Below are 22,094 nucleotides of genomic sequence, written 5' to 3'. Positions count from 1 at the left end.
ATAGCTATCCTTTATCAAAGGGATCAATCCATCCTCAATTGCTACATGACTCTCAATACAATATGAACTAACATTTAGCTTTAGAGTGCTCCCTAAGATGGGTTAGTTTGCCAGGATACTTGGAGATGGAGCATTGGGTGAAGAGCCACATTTATGACTAATGTTTGCTGAATTGACACATTTTGCAACTGAAATGCTAGGGCTGTAAAATCTAATTGTGGAATACAATGCCTTTGTCTCCAGCTCATAGTTCTGCCAAAAGAGCATAGCGAGAAATTTCAGATTAATGCATCAAATATCTCTAAGCATAATTTCTGGGTTCCTGGTACTTTTTTCATCAGTGTTTATGCTCTCCCTAAAAATCTAATATCCTTGCTATTTAGTTATTTGAATTGTTGTTGTTCGGAATTATTTGACTATCTCACAGTAATAGCAAACAAAATGTAAGTTTGCCTGTGCTCTTTTATTTGCAGGTTAGTCTCACCCTGACAGCCAAGAGAATGGCCAAGAAGAATTGCCTGGTAAAGAACCTGGAGGCTGTTGAGACTCTGGGATCCACATCTGTTATCTGCTCTGATAAGACAGGGACTCTTACCCAGAATCGAATGACTGTAGCACATCTTTGGTTTGATAATCAAAACCATATAGCAGATACCAGTGAAGAACAGGCAGGTAAACATAGAAACATAGAAACTAGGAGCAGGAGTAGGCCATTCGGCCCTTCGAGCCTGCTTCACCATTCATTATGATCATGGCTGATCATCCAACTCAATAGCCTGCTCCCACTTTCTCCCCATATCCTTTAATGCCTTTTGCCCCAAGAGCTACATCTAACTCCTTCTTGAAGATATATAATGTTTTGGCCTCTACTACTTTCTGTGGTAGTGAATTCCACAGGCTCACCACTCTCTGGGCGAATAAATTTCTCCTCATCTCAGTCCTAAATGGTCTACCCCGTAACCTCAGACTGTGACCCCTGGTGCTGGACTCCCCCACCATCGGGAACATCCTTCCTGCATCTACCCTGTCTAGTCCTGTTCGAATTTTATAGGTTTATATGAGATCCCCCCTCATTCTTCTGAACTCCAGCGAATATAATCGTAACCGACTCAATCTCTCCTCATATGTCAGTCCCACCATCCCAGGAATCAGTCTAGTAAACCTTCGCTGCACTCCCTCTATAGCAAGAACATCCTTCCTCAGATAAGGAGACCAAAACTGCACACAATATTCCAGGTGTGGTCTCACCAAGGCCCTGTATAATTGCAGCAAGACATCCCTGTTCCTGTACTCGAATCCTCTGGCTATGAAGGCCAACATACCATTTGCCTTCTTTACCGCCTGCTGCACCTGCATGCTTACCTTCAGTGACTGGTGTACAAAGACATCCAGGTCTCGTTCAATTTATAGCCATTCAGATAATCTGCCTTCCTGTTTTTGCTACCAAAGTGGATATCTCACATTTATCCACATTATACTGCATCTACCAATCATTTGCCTACTCACTCAGCTTGTCTAAATCACACTGAAGCATTTCTGCATCCTCCTCACAGCTCAGCCTCCCACCCAGCTTTGTGTTACCTGCAAATTTGGAGATATTACATTTAGTTCCCTCATCTAAATCGTTAATATATATTATGAATAGCTGGGGTCCCAGCACCGATCCCTGTGGTACCCCACTAGTCACTACCTGCCATTCAGAAAAAGACCAGTTTATTCCTACTCTTTGTTGAAGAATGTGCTCGAATCCGTGTTTATGTTGTCCGAATTTCACTGATTCTGATCTGGCACACTGTTTTTAGCTCAGAGAAGATTATCATCCTTTTCAGTAAATATTTGTCAGACAATTGCCCAAAGGTGACTTCAAACAGTCACTTTGATCTCTGTGTTGCCACTTTTACTAGGACAATTGCTTGAATTTTGAATAATTTCCACATCAAGAGGATTTAATTTTCTCTGAGCACCAGTTTTCGTTTACTGGGTAACGCACTCATCGTTTCAGCCTACACTATCACAATGTGTTTTTCCAACGCACTTATCTTAATTGGCTAACAGCTTGTAACATAGCACAGGCAAGGGGGTTTACTGCAAATTTCTTTAGCAGTTTCACTAAAATTAACAGTCCCACTCCCCCAACACCAATAGTTTATTCAATAACTTTCCCTGTTCACATGACGAGCAGTCTTTCCCTCATCTGGCCGTTCTCACTTCATCATAGTGCAAGTGCGGCACTGATCCAATATCTCGTGCAATTAAAATTCTCTTCATTGTAGCTCAGATTTTCAGCTGTCAGTTTAGCCAAGCGGCCTGCTGCCTCAGCTGCAATATGGTGTGAAACAAGAGTTAGGCACAGCCCCACAGGTGCAGGCCTTGTGAAATGTTGCAAGTTATATTTAAGCACCAATGATGCCAGTGATAATCAGCTCAACTTGGCTAACTCATGTTTTCAGTGCCTGTAATGATGATCAGCCACCAGCTTCAAACAGTAATTTATCAGTGTTGTATAACATGAGGTTAAATATCCACTGCTCTATCCTCCCAAAGGTACTGATGTCTAAACCACAAATTGAACATCTGTTCATTGTAAAACCATCAGCAATTTCCAGGCTTTATATCTTTCAAAACTATGCACATGATACCATGGCAAAATGTATTCCTAGAAGTTGATGTGAAGTTTTTCATTGGTCCCTTCTCATTCAGGTACCATGGTACCAGGTACATAACTTGGCATTGGCTACCATGAACTTGCATTGCGTTGGTCCATAATTATGTTTGGCAAAGTACTGCAATGGCTGCTGTTGCCTTCTGCAGTATAGCTGACCGGGAAACTCTCCTGCTTTTACGGTCTGACAGGCATATTGGAAGGATCTACAGGCTGATAATCAACTTGTTTGGCCACATTATGAATATACCTTCCATGGCCATCAAGTCCTGAAGTGAGACTTGAATCCGGAGCTTCTGGTCCAGAGGTCAGGATGCTACCACTGCACTGCATGACCTTTTCTTTGGCTACATTTATTCAAAAACACTAAGAAGTTACGACAAGAACTTATATTTATATTGCGGCTTTAACCTATTAAATCATCCCAAAGCAGTGCACGCAGACAAACATTGGCAGTAAAGCCAAGGAAGGAGACATTATGGCAGGTGACCCAGTGCTTGGTTTTTAATCAATGACTTAAAGAAGGAGAGAGAGGTGAAGAGTGTTTGGAAGGAAATTCCAGAACTTCGGCACTAGATGGCTAAAAAGTGGGGAAGTACGAGAAGCCAGAGTTGGAGGAATACAGAGTTCTCTGGAGGAGGTTACATAGATAGCTGAGGCGCTGATACTTCAAAATAAAGATAAAAATTTTAAAATTGGGGCGTTGGTAGACTGTAATCCAATGTAGGTCATTGACAGGTGAATGGGATTTGGTGCAAGTTGGGACATGGGCTGATATTTGGATGAACTTGAGTTTTTGGAGGTCACCTTGGAAAAAAATCGGAATAGCCAATAACAAAGACATGGATGAGGGTTTTGGCAGCAGATGGATTTGGCCTGAGATGGGTGATGTTAAGATCAATTTTGGAGAGGATTTGGGATTGGAACTACGCTCTGGTCAAATAGAATGATAAGGTTAAGCATGAGACAATGGCCAGGGAGGAAGCTTGAATCTGTTGACAGGGAACAGAGGTTGTGGTGGAGGCCGAAGTCAATGGCTTTGGTATTCCCAATGTTTAATTGGAAGAAACTTGATTCATCCAAGACTGAATGTCAGCCAAGCAGCTTGACAGCAGAGGCAATGGAGGAGTCAAGAGAGGTAGTGCTGGGATAGAGCATCTGAGAGAATTGTTCTTTGGATGTTGGACATCTCTGAAGTTTTATATATTGTCAGTGTGTATGTAGAACTTGACCTTGTTTCTTTAGTAACACTCTCATCTCTGAGGCAAACCGTTGTGGGTCCAAGTCCAACTTCAGAGACTTAAGCATAAATATCTAGGTTGACACTCCAGTTGGAATACTGAGGAAGTACTGCAGTGTTGGAGGTGCTGACTTTTAGATAATGTTAAACCAAGGGCTGACCTGTTCTCTCCAGTGGAAGTAAAACATTCCATAGCACAATTACAAAGAAGAACAGGGGAGTTCAACAGGAAGCCAATTTTTATCCATCAACCAATATTGCTCAAAAAGATTGAGCAAAGAGGTCATTATCATATTACAGCTTGTGGGAACTTTCTGCATTCAAATTGGCTACTGTGTTACCAACATTCTAACAGTGACTGTTTCAAAATTGGCTGTAAAACATTTTGCTTGTCTGTTTGTTTGATTATTGGATGTGGAAATCTCTGGAAGGCCAGCATTTAATATCCATCCCTACTGGCCCCTGACTTATTGAATCACTGCAGTCTCTGGAGTAGGTACATCCACAATACTGCTCAATAGAAATATCAAGGATTTCGACCCAGTGACAGAGGAATGGAAGGAATAGTGATATCTCCCCAAGTTAGGATGATGCATGCCTTAATTGGAAGGGTACTTGGAGATGGTGGTTCTCCCATTCCCTTGCCACCCTTGTCTTTCTAGGTAATAGAGGTAGCAGATTTGGCAGATGTTGGAATTGCTTTGGTGTGTTTTTGTTATGGATGTTGAAGGTGATACATGCTGCTGTCATGGTGCAGCAGTGTTGGAGGGAGTGAATGTTTTAAGGCGGTGGATAGAGTGCTGATCAAATGGGCTGCTTTGTCCTGGATAATGATGAGCCTCTTGAGTATTGTTGGAGCTGTACTCATCTGGGTAAGTGAGAAGCATTCTATCAAAATCTTGACTTGTGTATTATTTATGGTCGAAAGGCTTTGGAATGCCCTGATGTCATGACGGGCATTATATAAATGCAAGTCAGTATAAGTGTTCTTAAAACTCTGGCTGGCTGAACGCAGACATAAAAGCAGCTGCTATTATTCTTAGTTGTTGTTGAAGTTGTCTCTCAGGATGAGCAACTTAGTATTGTGTGCGTGGGGTGAATGTTTATAACGAGCACATCTCCAGTTAAAATTCCTTGCTGACTTGGAATAGTTGCAGTTTGAGTATAGGAAAATATAATAAAAAGAATCACTGATGTACAAGTAGTGTATTGTGTTCATTCATAGTTCAGAGCTTTGACCAAACTTCACAAACGTGGACAGCTCTGGCCAAGATTATCGCACTCTGTAATCGAGCAGAATTTGCACCGGGGCAGGAGGATATCCCAATTATGAAGGTACGACAGAGTTAGTGTTCATTTCTAATAATTTTTCTTTATTTGTTATGTTTTTGTTTTAGAATCCATCAGATTTATGACAATAGGATCAAATTGTGTTGCCGGAGTTATAGGAATAATTGGACCTTGGTGGTGAGAGGGAAATGTCAGGTGTTGTGGGAAGATCACAGGAACACGGAGAGGAGGAAATTAAAAGGCTAGGAGCTGAGTGAAGTAAAGGAACTTGGATATTCAATGGAAACATTTAAATAATTTCTAATGATCTGGAAACTTTGTGCTTGGTGGACACTAAGGTATTGGAGGGAGAGTATTTAATCACCAACAGGACCTGTACTTTTGACATCCAAATTGAAAATTTGATTTTGTGTTTTCACTAATTGATTGAATAAGCTATTTCTAAGTTTAATACAATGCTTAATACATTGTTTAATAGGCTTACTAAGCCTCTATTAAAATGTAAAATCCAAGTTACAGGATCTTCAAAATCTTCACTGGGGTATATTTTCCTCTGTTTTGTTAATTTTAGTTGGAGTGTAGACATGGAATTAAAGCTGAAAAGCTTGTTCTCCATGGACTGATACATGGATAGTCAAATGTCTCTAGCAGTGTGAAAGTCAAATGTAGTGGAAGAATAGAGGCAAGATAACAATGAGTGCAGGAAATAGAGGTCACGTTATTTTATTGAATCAATATGGGGAGCAAAACGTACAATCTCATCACATTATTCAACTGCATCTCAGACTTTCAACTCTGTTACCCTATCTGGCAGATTGTTCCAAATGTTGACCATCTTGTGAATTTTTTTTGTTTTCAGTCATAGATCCCAAATTCATTTTTCACCAATATTAGTCTATCCTCTTGTTCATCTTCTGTTGCATGTTAACTTCAAGTAACTCACTCCAAATTCACCATTTCTATGGACAGTTTAATATCCTATTTACTTTTATAAAGTTCTTTCTCATCTGCCTCTGTTCAAAATTAAAGAGCCCGGTTTCTTCAGTCTTCACTTATAGTTGGTTGGTCAATGGCTCTGCACCATTGCCAAAATATTAATGCTTCATTCCTGTGGCTTGGTATTCATGGTGCAGCCTGACCAACGAACTGTAAGGTTTCAGCGGGACTTCTTCAGACTTGCACTTTATTGATCTTTCCTGATTTAGCAGCACATCATGTTAAGTAAGTTATTTGTCACACCCACCTCCAACTAAATGTGACTTTACAAATAATTAGCAATTTACAGCTTCAAGTAAGAGTCTTAAGTACTATCAATGCAAGTGTGTGCCAGTGGTAAATAGAACCAGGCCCATGGTGAATTATTGCAGTAGAATTGTTATCAATTACCATACCTTTGCCATAAATATTAATGATTCTCCTCTGAAGAGGGGCTATTTCACTCAAGGTTATTTTATATTTGGCACTTACAGCGAGAAGTGGTTGGAGATGCCTCTGAAAGTGCTCTTCTGAAGTTCTCTGAAACTGTATTTGGTAATGTGATGGAATTCAGGGAGGAGAATACCAAAATATTTGAGATACCATTCAATTCAACCAACAAATTTCAGGTAATTCCGAGTTTCACAGGAGAGTATGAGTTTTGGTACATTTCCAAGTCTCTGTCAGAATAACTCATAAATACAGCGATTTCACAGCCCAGTAATAGGATTGAGGTGTGTGATCAGTCTCTAATCTACTTTTCTAAGCCCATTAGTTGTTCAATTTGAAAAAAACGATTCTGCATTTATATAGTGTCCTTCACAGTCTATGAATGCCTGAATTCTCCACAGTCAATGAGGAGCACTGGAGTTCCCTCTGCTCAACTCAGACTTTAAAACCAAAAATGCACCCAATGTCCTGCCTATGTTGCCGATGTCAAGTTACATCAAAGTATGCCCCTGTTTTCGTTAGAGTACTCCAAAAATCAAAACTGGGTGTAAATCAGCATAAACTTTCTAAGGAAAACTGAACCCATTCCATATATTTCATTTCTATGTATGATCATTTCTAACCATCATTTGTGTAGATCAGGCACAGCATGTTTAAGAACCTGTAAGCATGTAATGATTGCATGAAAATTCATTAAAAGAAGGAAATAATAAAGTAATTTTCATTGAGGATAACTTAAAAGAAAAAGCTCAAAAAGTTGCAGAAGAATGACTATCTTTCCTGCCGGCCATGAAAGACACAGTCTGAATGAATACAACTGGAAGCTATTCACATTTGTGATTTGAAGATGAGGCAAGTTTTATGAGCAGAGATTTGTTTGAGCAGAGGAGTTTATGGAAATTTTGGCTTTTCTTGTCTGAATAATTCACTTATGCCCCAAATTCTGCAATCTTATAGCTCAGAATCACTGTACAGAGGGAGGCCATTTGGCCCATTGTCTCAGCACTGGCTCTCTGAATGAGCAACTCACCTAGTGTCATTTTGCCACCTTCTCCACATAACCCTGCACATGCTTCCTTTTTAGATAACAAACTGTACAATCTGATCTATTTAAAGGCAGCTTTCTGGATCTCTGTCATTTTGAATCTCAAACTTACTACAGACCATCAGCTACAGGCATGCTGAGAAGTATCTTTTGTGGTCACAAGGCATCAGACACTGGAATATTCAAAAGCAGCTGGGTGGCATTTGTAAAATGAGACGGTTGGTTCCAGGTTTCAGTAATAACGAAATGTAATTTCCACGAATAAGGCTAGAGATGCAGAAGTAGAAATTGGTTATGGTCCATTTTCAATCACATAACAAATTGTGACTCCTCCTAAGTTGGGCATTGGGCCTGATTTCATTATTTTTTGAGGAGATCAATTTAAGGCTGCTTTCTTTGCTAGTAACTGCCATCAGGCAGGTCCTGGGTAGAAGGCGGGGAAGGACAATGGGAAGAGACCGTCTGCCATGGGCTGGCAGTTTGTCCTCCTGGCTCCATATTAAACTGAAAACAGTTCACTTCGTTGTTGGTGGCTGCTCCTTAGCTGCTACGAGTGCTGAAGTGGAACAAGACCCAGGACCTCAGTGCAGTCTAATTTACAAGGAGGATCCTAAAGCATGTATTAAGCCTCTTAATCATATGGCTGATTTAGGCAGCCACCAAGGATGTTCGAAGAATCATCCACCCCAATTTGGGGTCAGACATTTTTCGGACGCCTTTTGGGCATGGCATGTGGCAGAATGAAAATTCGGTTTCTTGGTTATTACTCTGTGTCCAAGCAACAAGAGTAGCAAGGCCCAATTTCTCCTTTTTTAAAAACTCTTAACTAGAAATGTTAACGTTCATAAAGTACTCCACCTATATCTTTCCTCTTTCGAGCAAAATGAAGCCAATATAGTTGATGTTTACCTAATGCATTTTTATTTTTAGCTGTCTATTCATAGGACCAACAATCCATATGATAAACGTCTCCTCTTAGTGATGAAGGGAGCACCAGAGCGCATCTTGGAGTCTTGTTCCACCATAATGTCTCAGGGTAGAGAGGTTGCACTGGATGATGGCGAGATAGAAGTCATTCAGACGGCTTATCTTGAACTTGGAGGGTTGGGGGAGAGAGTTCTAGGTAAGAGGACTGCACCATGTACTACTTATTGGAGCATTTAATTTGAACAAATTATAGGGATTTATCATCAACTGAAGAAGATAATAATTAGCTTAATAAATCCATCTAAAAACAATGGCTGGGATTTTCCAGTTGTGGGCAGGACGGAAAATTTGGTGACCCAGACAAACACCTATTGACTTTTGGGATCAGAAAATCACAGCCGTTGACCCTTGAACAGTCAACTCATCCAGGGCCTAGTTCGAGATTGATTTATTGATTTTAGTTTTTGTTCCTACACTAATGCTGCAGAAGATTGTACAAAGATCCATAATTTATGCTTTTTAAAAAAATTCATTAACTCAACTTACATTGATTTCAGTAAAGACCTCTTTCCTCTGCCTTCATACCCTAAGAAGGTGTTGGTGACCATGGGCTTCCATTGGATTGGTCCATGATTATGCTTAGCAAAGTACTGCAGTGGCTTTCCATTACCTGCTACAGTATGGCTGACCAGGAAACTCTCCTGTAACTGTCCACCATCAGGTGTATTGTATTGGAAGGGCTTACAGGCTGATAATCAACCTGCTTGGCCACATTATGAACGCACTTTCCATGGCCATCAAGTTCTGAAGTAGGACTTGAACCCGGAGTTTTTGAACCAGAGGTAGGGATGCTACTACTGCGCCACAAGACCATCTCTCTCTCTCTCTCTCATAATTCATAGGACTCTTATGTATGAAAAATTATTCCTGAAACAAAATTGTGCTTCCCTGAATCTTATATACCTGTATAGATATAATGATCACTGCATGATTCACAATAACCCTGCTATTTTTCTGTGGTATTATTACAACCAGACTAGTTATTGGTGAGTTTTAAACAGAATCAAATACAAGTGACCACCTGACACCTAATTTTCCTAGGCCATCTCTTTAGCAACAGATCCAGTGCAGATTAGGTTGGGACTAAAATGTTGGCTGGTTCTATTTTCAGCATAAGTAAGTGTTAATTTACATTTCTCCTGTGTTAAGTTTAACTTATGACCATAAAACAGTTACATCACTGAAGGAGGCCATTTGGCCCGTTGTGACCATGCCAGCTCTCAGTATGATTCTTGACTTTTCTGCTAAATCTCAACAAATCTCTTTTTATGTAATTCTAAATATTTTGCAATTATCTTCCTTAAATCAACACAATGTTCCCTCTTTTCTTAGCTTCTTTTCCCGTTGACCATCTAGATTTTGATGGAAATTTAATGTCAATTACGTTTTGTTAGTTTTTGACTAACAGCTTTTACTTCTTTTAGGATTTTGTCATCAATATTTGCCAAAAGACAAATATCCAGATTTGTACATATTTGACGCAGATAGCAGGAATTTCCCAATCTCCAACTTATGCTTCGTTGGTCTCCTGTCTCTAATTGATCCACCCCGCTCGAGTGTGCCAGATGCTGTTCTAAAATGCAGAAGTGCAGGAATCAAAGTATGTGTCTTCCATTACATGTAATTTGCTTTTCATACTTTCCATCTAAGGTTAAATTGGTGAATGCTGGATACGTAATATCTACCAGCCCCATTGAATGTTAATTCTCATTGTATCAACAACCTCTTTGAACTTTACCTTTTAACAATGAAACCCCATTCATTGTACCATTTTTATTAATAATATAAACATTTTGCTTGGTAGCCGTTAGAAAGGCATCAAGTTTTCACCCCACTTCTTGAAAACTCTATTCAAAAAATGCAAATGCACCCTATCTCTCTTACATCAAAACTAGCACATCAAAGCACCCAGACTTGCTGGCTTTAATCCAATTAAGATCTATCCACAGACTAAACCTCCATTTTAAAAGAAAAACATTTTCAAAAATATATACATTAATAGCTTCAAGACAAAAGACAATTAACCAAAATAGTTGGCTCATATTTTAAATGTTCCAATAGTATAATAAAATATAATGTTCTGTGGGTTTTAGTGCCAGAATTCCCAATCATGGCAACATGAGGTATTTGGGGTGGTAATAGTACCCGCTTGCTTTCAGAATGGATTTTGTATTTGAATTATAAGTGATTTTGGTGCCCTGTTATAGAGAAGCAGAAAGCAAGAAGGTGGCTTGAAACGTAGAGTACCAATGGTTGAACAACTTACTTCATGCACAGGAAATGGTTTTGGATGTATGATGTTTGTAATAATTCATCAAATATTATGGAAACATTCATATTTATTTTCTAGGAATACATATCTTTAAAATAAACAATCAGTATACATCATTTTTACAGGGATTTTCATCAATTTGGCCCAGAGTGCTTTTTAATTTAATCTATAGTGGTCTGGACTTTGCTCTATTCACCTTGCATACAGCAGCCCACAGACTTTTTAAGCACAGAATTTCAGCATCAGTTTGAATTCATTACCTTCTATGGGGAATCTGTGACATGAGTAGAGGGGACAGCATATAACAAGTCAGATTGAAGATTTCTCAGACCGCTAGGCCTGAAGTTAAAAAAACAAACAAAATAATTACACTTAAATCAGTGTACAGAAAAAAAAATAAGAGAATGGACCGTATACCTAGAGTTAAAGGAGAAGCTTAAATTGAAAAATACAAACAAAACAATATAATTTATATTCATTTTAAAAATCTGCAACCATTAATTTTCTTAAGGAGTGAGATTCCACACCATCCCACCCCCACCCTGCTCCAATCATCAACATCCTTGGTATTACCACTGACCAGAAACTTAACTAGACCAGCCATATAAATACTGTGGCTACAAGAGCAGGACAGAGGCTAGAAATCATGTGACGAGTAACTCACCTTCTGACTCCTCAAAGCCTGTCCATCATCTATGAGGTGCAGCTTAGGAGTCTGATAGAATACTCTCCACTTACTTTGATGAGTGCAGCTCCAACAACAATAAAGAAACTCTCCTCCATCTAAGACAAAGCAGCCTGCTTTATTTGCAACCCATTTGCCACCTTAAACATTCGCTCCTTCCACCACCAGTGCATCATAGCTGCAATATGTACCGTCTACAAAATGCACTGCGGCAACTCACCAAGGCATCTTCAACAATACCTTCCAGTCGTGTGACATCTATCACTTAGAAGAACAACAGTGGCAGATGCATGGGAATACCACCCACAACATGTTCCTCTGCTAGTCACACTCCATCCTGCATTGAACTATATTGCCATTCTTTCACTGTTGCTGGGGTCAAGATCCTGGAACACCCTCCCTCACAGCATTGTGGCTATGCCTACGACACATGGAGTGCAGCAGTTCAACAAGGTGGCTCACTGCTGCTTGCTCAAAGGCAATTAGGGATGGGCAGTAAATGCTGGCCTAGCCATATCCTAAGAATAAATATATTAAAAAAAAAGCTAAATTAAATTCATGTTCTTATAGCATGAAGTTGTCTGACCAGGAGGCAGAGGCAGTAGCTAATTTAAAGGACATTTTATTACGTTAAAGGCACTATATAAATAAGTTGTTGTTAAATATCAGACTAGCTAATCATTGATAACGTGAGCTTTGAGAAGGTTAGACGCCATGTTTATGACTTCCTGTCCAGCTAGGAACCAATAGACAGAAGCATTTGATCTGTACTTCAGGTCTAAGAAGGTTTATTGAGGAAGAGGAGGCTAACCTCCTTACGATAGAGCCTGTCAGGATTGGGAGATAGGATGGGTTTTGTGAAGGCTGACCAGAAAAGTGAAATTTATTCTGCTACGAGTAGTGTGGCATGTTTTATTCATTCCTTTGTTGCCATCAAATTACAGTGAGATTTGTTATTGATGTTCCTCCACCCAACCAGTTACAGTTGCAAAATAAATCAGTTTGTCGAGTTACATTCAAACTCATCTCGCTAAAATGTTTTTCAGTCTGCCTTTCAGAAGATTGGAGAAATGTATGTGGCAGCACATGAGATTCTAATATCCAATTCATTTAACAATGGAGTTTCATTATTATGGCCTGGGTAGCACTATTGATATTAAGCTGGCAAAAGAACATTTAGAAGCCTTGGTGTTATAAATGGAGGCATAAAATACAAAAGCAAGGAAATTATTCTAAATCCTTATAAATCAATGGTTAGACTAATCTTGGCCAGCATGTTTTAGGAAGGATGTCAAACTATTGGAGAGGAGATGATAACAGGGATGAGGGACCATGTAAGGTGGAGAGACTACCGAAGCTAGGACTGTCCTCCTTGGAGCATAGATAATTGTTTTCTTGAAAAATCTTCATGGTGGCATATGCCAACTTGTGATGCCAATACCAATAAAACCAAGTAATCATAATTCATAACATAGCTATAGACACAATCATTAAAAGAAAAGTAAAGTGAAAAATAATTAAAGGGTTGAACAATTACGAACACTACTATGCAAATAATTTGAATATATTGCAAAATACAGGTATCCTTAATTTACAGAATAAAAATGTAAAGGCCTACTGCATGTTGCGTTTAGTATTAAAGCATTCGAAGATTTGCAGAGATTTTAATACAGGTGTTCAAAATTGAGGTGTTTTGATAAAGCAAACAAAGAGGAACTGTTTCCACAGAAACGAAATCCAGAGGACATTGATTTAAGATACAGGGTGACTAGCAAAAAGAATTGAGGGGAGATGAGAGTATTTTTAACCCAGTGAGTTATACCTGGAATATACAGCATGATAGCGATTGAAGTAAATTCAGTAATACCTTTCAAAAGGAAATTGAATATGCTCTTCAGGGAATAGCTCATAGGGCTATCGGCAAAGAGTAGGGGATTTGAATTAATTGGATAGCTCAGTCAAGGGCTGACACCAGTACAATGACCCGAATGATCTCCTTCTGTACAGTTAGATTCCGTGATTCTGTAATAAGAGCAGATCCCAAGTTTGTCATAGTCATTTGCCAGCCAGAATTAGAAGCTTATGGTTTTTTTTGTTATTAATAAAGAGGTAATCCTTTTACCTTCATAAAGTGAGAAAGGATTGATGTCAAAGCGGTGGAAACTTTAAAACAAAAAAAAGGAAATGAGCATTGTATTCTTAAAATATATCTGTAGTTACCACCACTTGAGACATGTTTATGAAAAATGAAACCCAAAGAGCTTTGGGATGTCACATCACTGGAGATTCTCCACAGGGTTTTCCCCTCCATTAAGTCATAAATCAGCCATAGCAGAACATGAAGCTGGCTGAAACAAAATAAAGATTCCTTATATATCACTATCGTTAACTTGAATTTTCAACATCTTGTTGGGCACTGAGAAAGCAATCTTGTTGAAAAATTAAAATGGTTATTTTAATAACAGTAAAAACAGTGAACATGCATTTGGATGAATAAAAATACTGTAAAACCTAAACCTGGTACAATATAAATATCATGCCTTCTCTGTAAATGCTTTTATGTTATAGAATTTACACAGAATCAGGCAGGGCTGTTACGATAACATGTATATGGTATTACAATACCACACTTGGTTTAATGAAGAGTGCAGGAGGGCATGCCAGGAGCAGCACCAGGCATACATAAAAATGAGTTGTCAATCTGGTGAAGCTACAGCACAGGACTATTTGCGTGCCAAACAGCATAAGCAGCAAGCGGTAGACAGAGCTAAGCAATTCTGCAACCAACTAATCAGATCTAAGCTCTGCAGTCTTGCCACATTCAGTCGTGAATGGTGGTGGGCAATTAAACAATTCTCTGGAGGAGGAGGCTTCACAAATATTCCTATCCTCAATGATGGGGGAGCCCAGTATATCAGTGCAAAAGCTAAGGCTGAAGCATTTGCAACAATCTTCAGCCAGAAATGCTAAGTGGATGATCCATCTCGGCCTCCTCCAGCGGTCCCCAGCATCACAGATGCCAGTCTTCAGCCAATTTGATTCTATTCAAGTGATATCAAGAAATGGCTGAAGGCACTGGATACTGCAAAAGCTATGGGCCCTGACAACATTCTGGCAATAGTACTTAAGACTTGTGCTCCAGAACTTGCTGTGCCCACTAGCCAAGCTGTTCCTGTACTACTACAGCTCAGGTATGTCCTGTCCACAAAAGGCAGGACCAATCCAACCTGGCCAATTACCAATTCATCAGTCCACTCTCGATCACCAGTAAAGAAATGGAAAGGGTCATCAATAGTGCTATCAAGTAGCGCTGGCTTAGCAATAACCTGCTCAATTTGGTTTCTGCCAGGGCCACTCAGCTCCTGGTCTCATTACAGACTTGGTTCAAACATGGACAAAAGAGCTGAACTCCAAAGATGAGGTGAGAGTGACTGTCCTTGACATCAAGGCAGCATTTGACTGAGTGGCATCAGGGAACCCCAGCAAAACTGGAGTCAATGGGAATCGGGGGAAAACTCTCCATTGGGTGGAGTCATACCTAGCACAAAGGAAGATGATTGTGGTTCTTGGAGGTCAATCATCTCAGTTCCAGGATATCACTGTAGGAATTCCTCAGGGTAGTGTCCTAGGCCCAACCATCTTCAGCTGCTTCATCAATGACCATCCATCATAAAGTCAGAGATGGGGATGTTCACTGATGATTGTACCATGTTTGGCACTATTCGTGACTCCTCAGATACTGAAGCACTCCGTGCCCAAATGCAACAAGACCTAGACAATATCCAGGCTTTGGCTGACATGTGGCAAGTAACATTTGTACCACACAAGTGCCAGGCAATGACCATCTCCAACAAGGGAGAATCTAACCATCACCCCTTGACATTCAATGGCATTACCATCGCTGAATTCCCCCTTATCAACATCCTGGTTACCATAGACCGGAAACTGATCCGGACTCGCAATATAAATACTTTGGCTATGAGAGCAGGTCAGCGGCTAGGAATCCTGTGGTAACTCCTGACTCCCTAAAGCCTGGCCACCATCTACAAGGCACAAGTCAAGGTATGATGGAATGCTCTCCACTTACCTGGATGAGTGCAGCTCCAACACTCAAGAAGCTCAACACCATCCAGGGCAAAGCAGTCCGCTTGATTGGCACCCCATCCACAAATATTCATTCCCTCCACCACCGACTCACAGCGGCAGCAACGTGTACCATCTACAAGATGAATTGCAGGAACTCACCAAGGCTCCTTAGACAGCACCTTCTAAACCCATGACCACTACCATTTAGAAGGACAAGGGCAGTAGATACATGGGACCAACGCCACCTGGAAGTTTCTTTCCAAGCCACACACCATCCTGACTTGGAAATATATCGCCGTTCTTTCATTGTTGCTGGGTCCAAGATCCTGGAACTCCCTCCATAACAGCACTGTGGCTGTACCATGGACTACAGCGGTTCAAGGAGGCAACTCACCACCACCACCTCCAGCTCAATTAAGGATGGCCAATAAATGCTGGCCTAGCCAGCGGTACCCACATCCCATGAATGAATTTTTAAAAAGCAGTCAGATACCTATTAATGAGTATATCAACATCCATGAGGATGTCTGCTGCAAACATGCCAATGTGCTGAATTGCTTAATGGAGGAATGTGTTTCTTGTGACTGTCATGAAAAGCCAATTACAGCCATGAATTATTTATGGGCATTTGAATTTTTTAAGGAAGACGTGTGTGTTCTTAAAGAAATACAAGCAAGGATTCTGAGCAAAAGATGGCTGATAATGTGAAGTGACCACTTTCTGGAAAATTCCTGTGTATATTATACTGACAGACCTGTCGCACCTGAAAAGGGGTCATGACCTTCATCAAGCAGAGACACTTGAAAGGGAGATAGGAAAGATGCAAAAGACTGAACTTAAGCCTCCTGTAGTTACACAGACTGATTACCACGTCTCAGTAGTCATCCAAAATCCATCTCCTATTGATTCATATCTCAGAATGTGTAAAGTGGTCAGAGATGAATGGAAACAGACCCTGGGCACAATATATGGTTTTGTTTTTCCCTTACAGGAATACACAGGGAAAGATGGATTAAAAAGCTAGCTGCAGAGCAGTGCAGTGTGTGCTGTGAGGTTGATAACACAAGACCACCAACTAGTCACCCCTGCAGTTGTAGGCGAAGTCTCTGTCTCTCTCTTGCTTTTCTCTCTCTCTCTTGCCCTGTTGCTGGGGGCAAGGCTGAGCATAACCACAGTCAAAAAGGAAATAGGACAGCCTTTTCAGCTACCCTACAGAACTGTCTCCAAAACTAATTGCAAAACTGTCAAAGTCAGCTCTACTGGAATCACCCAAGTTAACAGCACAATGTACCGCCATCTACGCCTCAAGAAAAAGCCAAAGACTGATTCATATATTCTTTAAACTTTTATTTGGTATTTAACGTCTCATTTCTGATCTGTGTGTACGTGTGCTGCATTTTATTATTAGTTACTAAAACCTGAGAAAAACATAAAGTTACTCTTTCTTTGACTCAAGAAAGCCTGGTTAAATTGGCTCTTTCTAAAAAAATAAATACTTTGGACTGAGAATAGGTATGCATGTGGTGGTGGGGGAGGAGGGGGTGGTGGGGTGGTGGTGGAAGAAAGGATCGCTTTTAAATTAATCACAAGAGGAGCTAGCTCATTCCTCCTCACCCATGAGCATTACAAAATTGGGGTCCCATTCGGGAAGTTGACAAATTGGGGGATCTTGCACGAGGATTGATCGTAAAGTGACCAACAAATATCTCCTGTAAAGGTTTATTGAGGATTTCATAAAATGTGTGCGTGTGCTGATATATACACAAACACACTTGAAGAAAAGGCTTAAAGAAATCATAGAATTGCAGAATTGTTGCAGCAAAGGAGACCATTCGACCTGTCTGTGCCAGCTTCCCAAATTAGCAATTCACGTGGTGCCACTCCCCTACCATCTCCCTGTAACCCTGCACATTCTTCCTTTTCAGATAACAATCTAGTTCCCTCTTGAATGCCTCAATTCAAGCTGCCTCCAACACTTGGGCAGCACATTCCAGATCTTAACCACTCACTGCGTGAAAAAGTTTCTCCTCGTGTCTCCATTGCTTCTTTTACCAATTAACTTAAAACTGTGCCCTTTTGTTTCTGATCCTTCCACCAGTGGGAAGATTTTTCCTATCTACTCTGTCCAGACACCTCATGATTTTTGAACACCCCTATCAAATCTCCTCTCAACTTTCTCTTCTCCAAGGGAAACGGTCTAAGCTTCTCTGATCAATCTCCGTAACTCCATCTTTGGAGCCATTCTCGTGCGTTATTTACATGCTCTATCTCTGCTGCCTTCACATCTTTTAAACATAGAATGGCAATAGGTTAGTAGCTTCTGTTACACAGGATGTTAGATAAAAAGATATAAAATTGGCCCTTTTTCTTGTATTAAGGTACATCAAAATTTAATGATTTTATGTATTTAACCTGAGAATTTTGCGAAACTTATTAAATTCCATAAAACCACAAAATTAACAGTATATGATATATTGCAAACCCTTGAATTTTTATTGATTTCCCCTCCCCCATTTTAGCATTAATAAATGCCTATTTTTCTCCCCCGATAGGTCATTATGATCTCTGGTGATCACCCAATCACGGCAATGGCTATAGCAAGGAGTACTGGCATTATCTCAGCTGGTAGTGAGACAGTGGAAGACATTGCAAAGCGCCTTAATATCTCCATCACCCAAGTGAATAAAAGGTAGATTGAGGTAATCTGTGTTACACAAAAGATTCTTCCTTTAATACTACCATTGAAATTTAATTATTGCAGAAATTGTACTGGGCAATCAACAGGCAGGTCACTCATTTCTCACAAGTTATTCATTGCATTCTTGAGTAATCCTGATGGAGCCAGCATTGGTTAACTCAATTCTGATGTAAGGTCATCGACCTGAAACATTAACTCTTTTTTCTCTCTCTACAGGTGTTTCCTGACCTCTTGAGCATTTCCAGCATTTTCTGTTTTTAATTTCAGATTTCCAGCATCTGGAGTATTTTTGCTGTGTCTCAAAACTTTGTACACAAGGAACAGAAGGCCTAATTTCATGGTCTCATGCTTTCATTGTGGGGATGGGAAAGGATGCAGGGTCGTGGGGAGGTTGGGGGGGTAATGACAGGTACCACACTAGGTCAGAAACAGGTCCAGAGCATTATGGATTGAGTTCTCTGCCCAGTACTCCCTATCAGCACAGTGCAGGATTATAGAATTAGGTCTAAATTTCCACTGTCCGAGAGAGACTTCCACAGGCAGGGTAAACAGTATAAAGATGCTTCACAATCCCTGTGTGGGCTTTTAAATGAGGTTTTAGTTCTGTTGTATTCCTGATACAGGCATGGAAAACCGACTAGTGTGGGAAAGATTTCTTGATATGTTGGAGAGATGGAGGTCTCTGGCGCAGAGAAGCTATTCTTATGAAATCCACACACAGATTTGAAATGTTCTGACAGCAGGAGCAACAGACGTTTTAATATAGAATTTGAACTTGAAGGCCCATAATTGACACACCTTATAATAACTGCATATCTTGTGATATGAAAATATGCCAAATTATTAAATAAAGTAAAATATAACTGGTGTAAATGTTCTTTGTGTTTTGAATACTGAAGGGATGCCAAAGCTGCTGTGATAAACGGTTCAGATTTCCAAGACATGGACCCTGAATTCTTGGATGACATTTTGAGGAGTCACAGTGAAATTGTATTTGCCAGGACATCACCTCAACAGAAATTAATTATCGTTGAGGCCTGCCAAAGACAGGTAACCATTCTTCTCTTAATCTGATTAGTTAGTCTGGACAAGTAGTAGCACTCTCACCTCTACGTTGGAAGGATGTGGATTTTAGCCCCAATGCAGGGAATGGAGCACATGATCTAGGTTGACACTCCGGTGTGGTACTGAGGAAGTGCAGTATTGTCGAAGGTACTGTTTTCTCAGATACGACATTAAACCATCTACCTTTATATAAAAGCAAAAGACCGGATTCTGGAGAAACAGAATTAAGGGAGGTAGAAATGTGATGGGTATTATGCTGTTGAAGAAGTAGGGGGGAAGGTCAGATGGGAGAAAAGGGAAGGTGATGGATGGGTTAGAGGGTGGGAGAGATTAACTACCAAAGATATCATGGAACAAAAGGCAAAGGGAGTGGTAATGGTTGTAGCCGTTGATTCCAGATCAAATCTGCTGACAAGATTAGTGCTGTTGTTGTCTGGTTCACTGATCTCTACTTTGCAGAGGCTGAGCACCAACTCTCATACACTTTTTCCTACCTCCCACTGGAACATGACTCCACCAACGAACATCAAGCCTGAATTTTTCGCTTTTTGGATGCATGGGATCGGCAGACTCGGGAGCGGACAGGAAATGGGCCCCTGACTGTGATTTTGCGTTGGCTGCCCATTTAACCCCGGCCAGTGTGAAACGCGGCCTGAGAGAGGCTCAGCACTACTATTGGGGCCAGGAAGAGAGCAGGGCCAACGTCACCGCGGGTGCTGGTGAGCGCTTCCACTGAGCTCCCTGAAGGGTGACAACTGCCTCGGGGAGCTGCAGACCTCCACAGAATCAGGAAACAACAAATATGCTGCAAAATATCTCCATGCAGCACAATCAAGCACCTGAAAGCAGACCTCAGTAAAAAACCATTCCCTGGATATGCTTTTATTTTATTTCCCCACAGAGATTTTATCCTGCCCTGGATCGAGGCTTGAGCAAAAGTGTAAGGGCTGCCTGGCTGATTGAACCCCACTGCCAACCATAAAGGTGGATGGGCCATGAAAAGTCACTTTCAATTGTCTCCTTAATGGGTTTAGTTGCCCACTTAATTGTTGGCAGGTGCGCTTCTGACTGCTGCGCATGCCTGCTGAGCGAGATATCACGCAAACGCGCGATGACATCTGGACGCGCGCCCGATGTCATCTCTCACTATTTCGTGGCCAGGTGGGTCAGGCACGCATCTGTCCATGGGACGTAAAATTTTGGCCATTGTTTCCAGGGCTGTCACTAATCCTATCTCCTCTGGAGATCTTTCCTCTGGAGCTTCCCACCTTATAGTCCCCCAACCCTCTACAGTCCATTTCTACCTCCTTCCCAAAATTCACAAACAGAATTGTCCTAGTTGACCCATTGATTCATCCTGTTCCTGTTCCACTGAACTTACTTCTTCCAATCTTGACTCTTTTTTTTCTCCCTTTGTCCAGCCTCTTCCCATCTATATTTGTCATTTTTCTGAGACCCTACATCATTTCAACAATTTCCAGTTTCCTGACCCTAACTGGTAATCCAGGGGCCTGGGTAATGCTCTGGGGACCTGGGTTCAGATCCCACCAAGGCAGATAGTGGAATTTGAATTCAATAAATATCTGGAATTAAATGTCCAATGATGACCACGAAACCATTGTCAACTGTCGTAAAAACCCATCTGGTTCACTAATGTCCTTTTAAGGAAGGAAATAATCTGCTGTCCTCACCTGGTCTGGCCTACATGTGACTCCAGACCAACAGCAATGTGGTTGACTTTTTAAAAAAAAAAATTAATGCCCTCTGAACAAGTGCAATTAGGGATGGACAATAAATGTTGGCCTAGCCAGCGACGCCCACATCCCATGAACGAATAAAAAAAGTAGCCATACAGGCCCTAGTTATACCTATCTTTTTATGGGGTATGTGGAACATTCCTTGTTCCAGTCCCACTAAAGCAGCCTCCCAACCTCTCTTTCTGGTACATGGATAATCATATCAGTTCTGCTTCCTCCTTGTCTGGAATTGGAAAATTCATCAATTTTGCTTCCATTTTCCATCCTTCTCTCACCTTCACACGGATTCATCTCTGACACTTCCCAGCTGTTCCTTGACTTCTCTGATCTCTTTTATGGGGATAGATTGTCTGCTTTTATTCATTATAAACCCACCAACTCCCACAGCTGCCTTAACTACCCTAACCTGCATCCGGTAAGGACTCCCTTCATTCTCCCAGTTTCTCTGTCTCTGTTGCATCTATTCTGATGATGCTACCTTCCACAATGGCGCTTCCAAAATCTTCCTTTATCCTCAGCTGAGGATTTCCACTGGCGGTTGTTGACAGGGCCCTCAACCATGTCCAACCCATTTCCTACACTTCTGTCCTCACCCCTTCCTTTCCCGATCTACGATAGGCTTTCCCTTGTCCTCATTTTCCACCCTATCCTTATTCAAAGGATTGTCCTCCCCTACTTCCAGTATGATGCCACCAACAAACACATCATCTTCTCCCCTCCCCTGTCAGCATTACAAAGGGACCATTCTACCCATGACACCCTGGTCTCTATTACCCCAACATCTTATCGCCTTCTCATGGCACCTTCCCCTACAATCACAGGAGGTGTGTAACACTTTCCCCTTTACCTCCTCTCTCCTACTGTCCAAGGCACCAAACATAC

At 40.9% G+C, this 22,094-nt stretch overlaps 1 protein-coding gene across 1 annotated transcript in view; it reads left to right on the top strand.

The window, feature by feature from the left end:
• Window positions 1-22,094, top strand: part of LOC121269494 (potassium-transporting ATPase alpha chain 2-like) — a 61,451-nt gene that overhangs the window by 26,397 nt on the left and 12,960 nt on the right. The window contains exons 8-14 of the mRNA XM_041174092.1: window positions 474-672; window positions 5,128-5,237; window positions 6,662-6,796; window positions 8,593-8,785; window positions 10,074-10,249; window positions 18,245-18,381; window positions 19,290-19,440. Coding sequence (XP_041030026.1) covers window positions 474-672; window positions 5,128-5,237; window positions 6,662-6,796; window positions 8,593-8,785; window positions 10,074-10,249; window positions 18,245-18,381; window positions 19,290-19,440 — 1,101 coding nt within the window. The remainder of the gene's footprint in view (window positions 1-473; window positions 673-5,127; window positions 5,238-6,661; window positions 6,797-8,592; window positions 8,786-10,073; window positions 10,250-18,244; window positions 18,382-19,289; window positions 19,441-22,094) is intronic.

Source organism: Carcharodon carcharias, chromosome 25 (assembly GCF_017639515.1).
Source record: "Carcharodon carcharias isolate sCarCar2 chromosome 25, sCarCar2.pri, whole genome shotgun sequence".
Classification (NCBI taxonomy): Eukaryota; Metazoa; Chordata; class Chondrichthyes; order Lamniformes; family Lamnidae; genus Carcharodon; species Carcharodon carcharias.
Note: the sequence above shows the minus strand (reverse complement) of the source record. Positions and strands in the feature narration are given on the sequence as shown.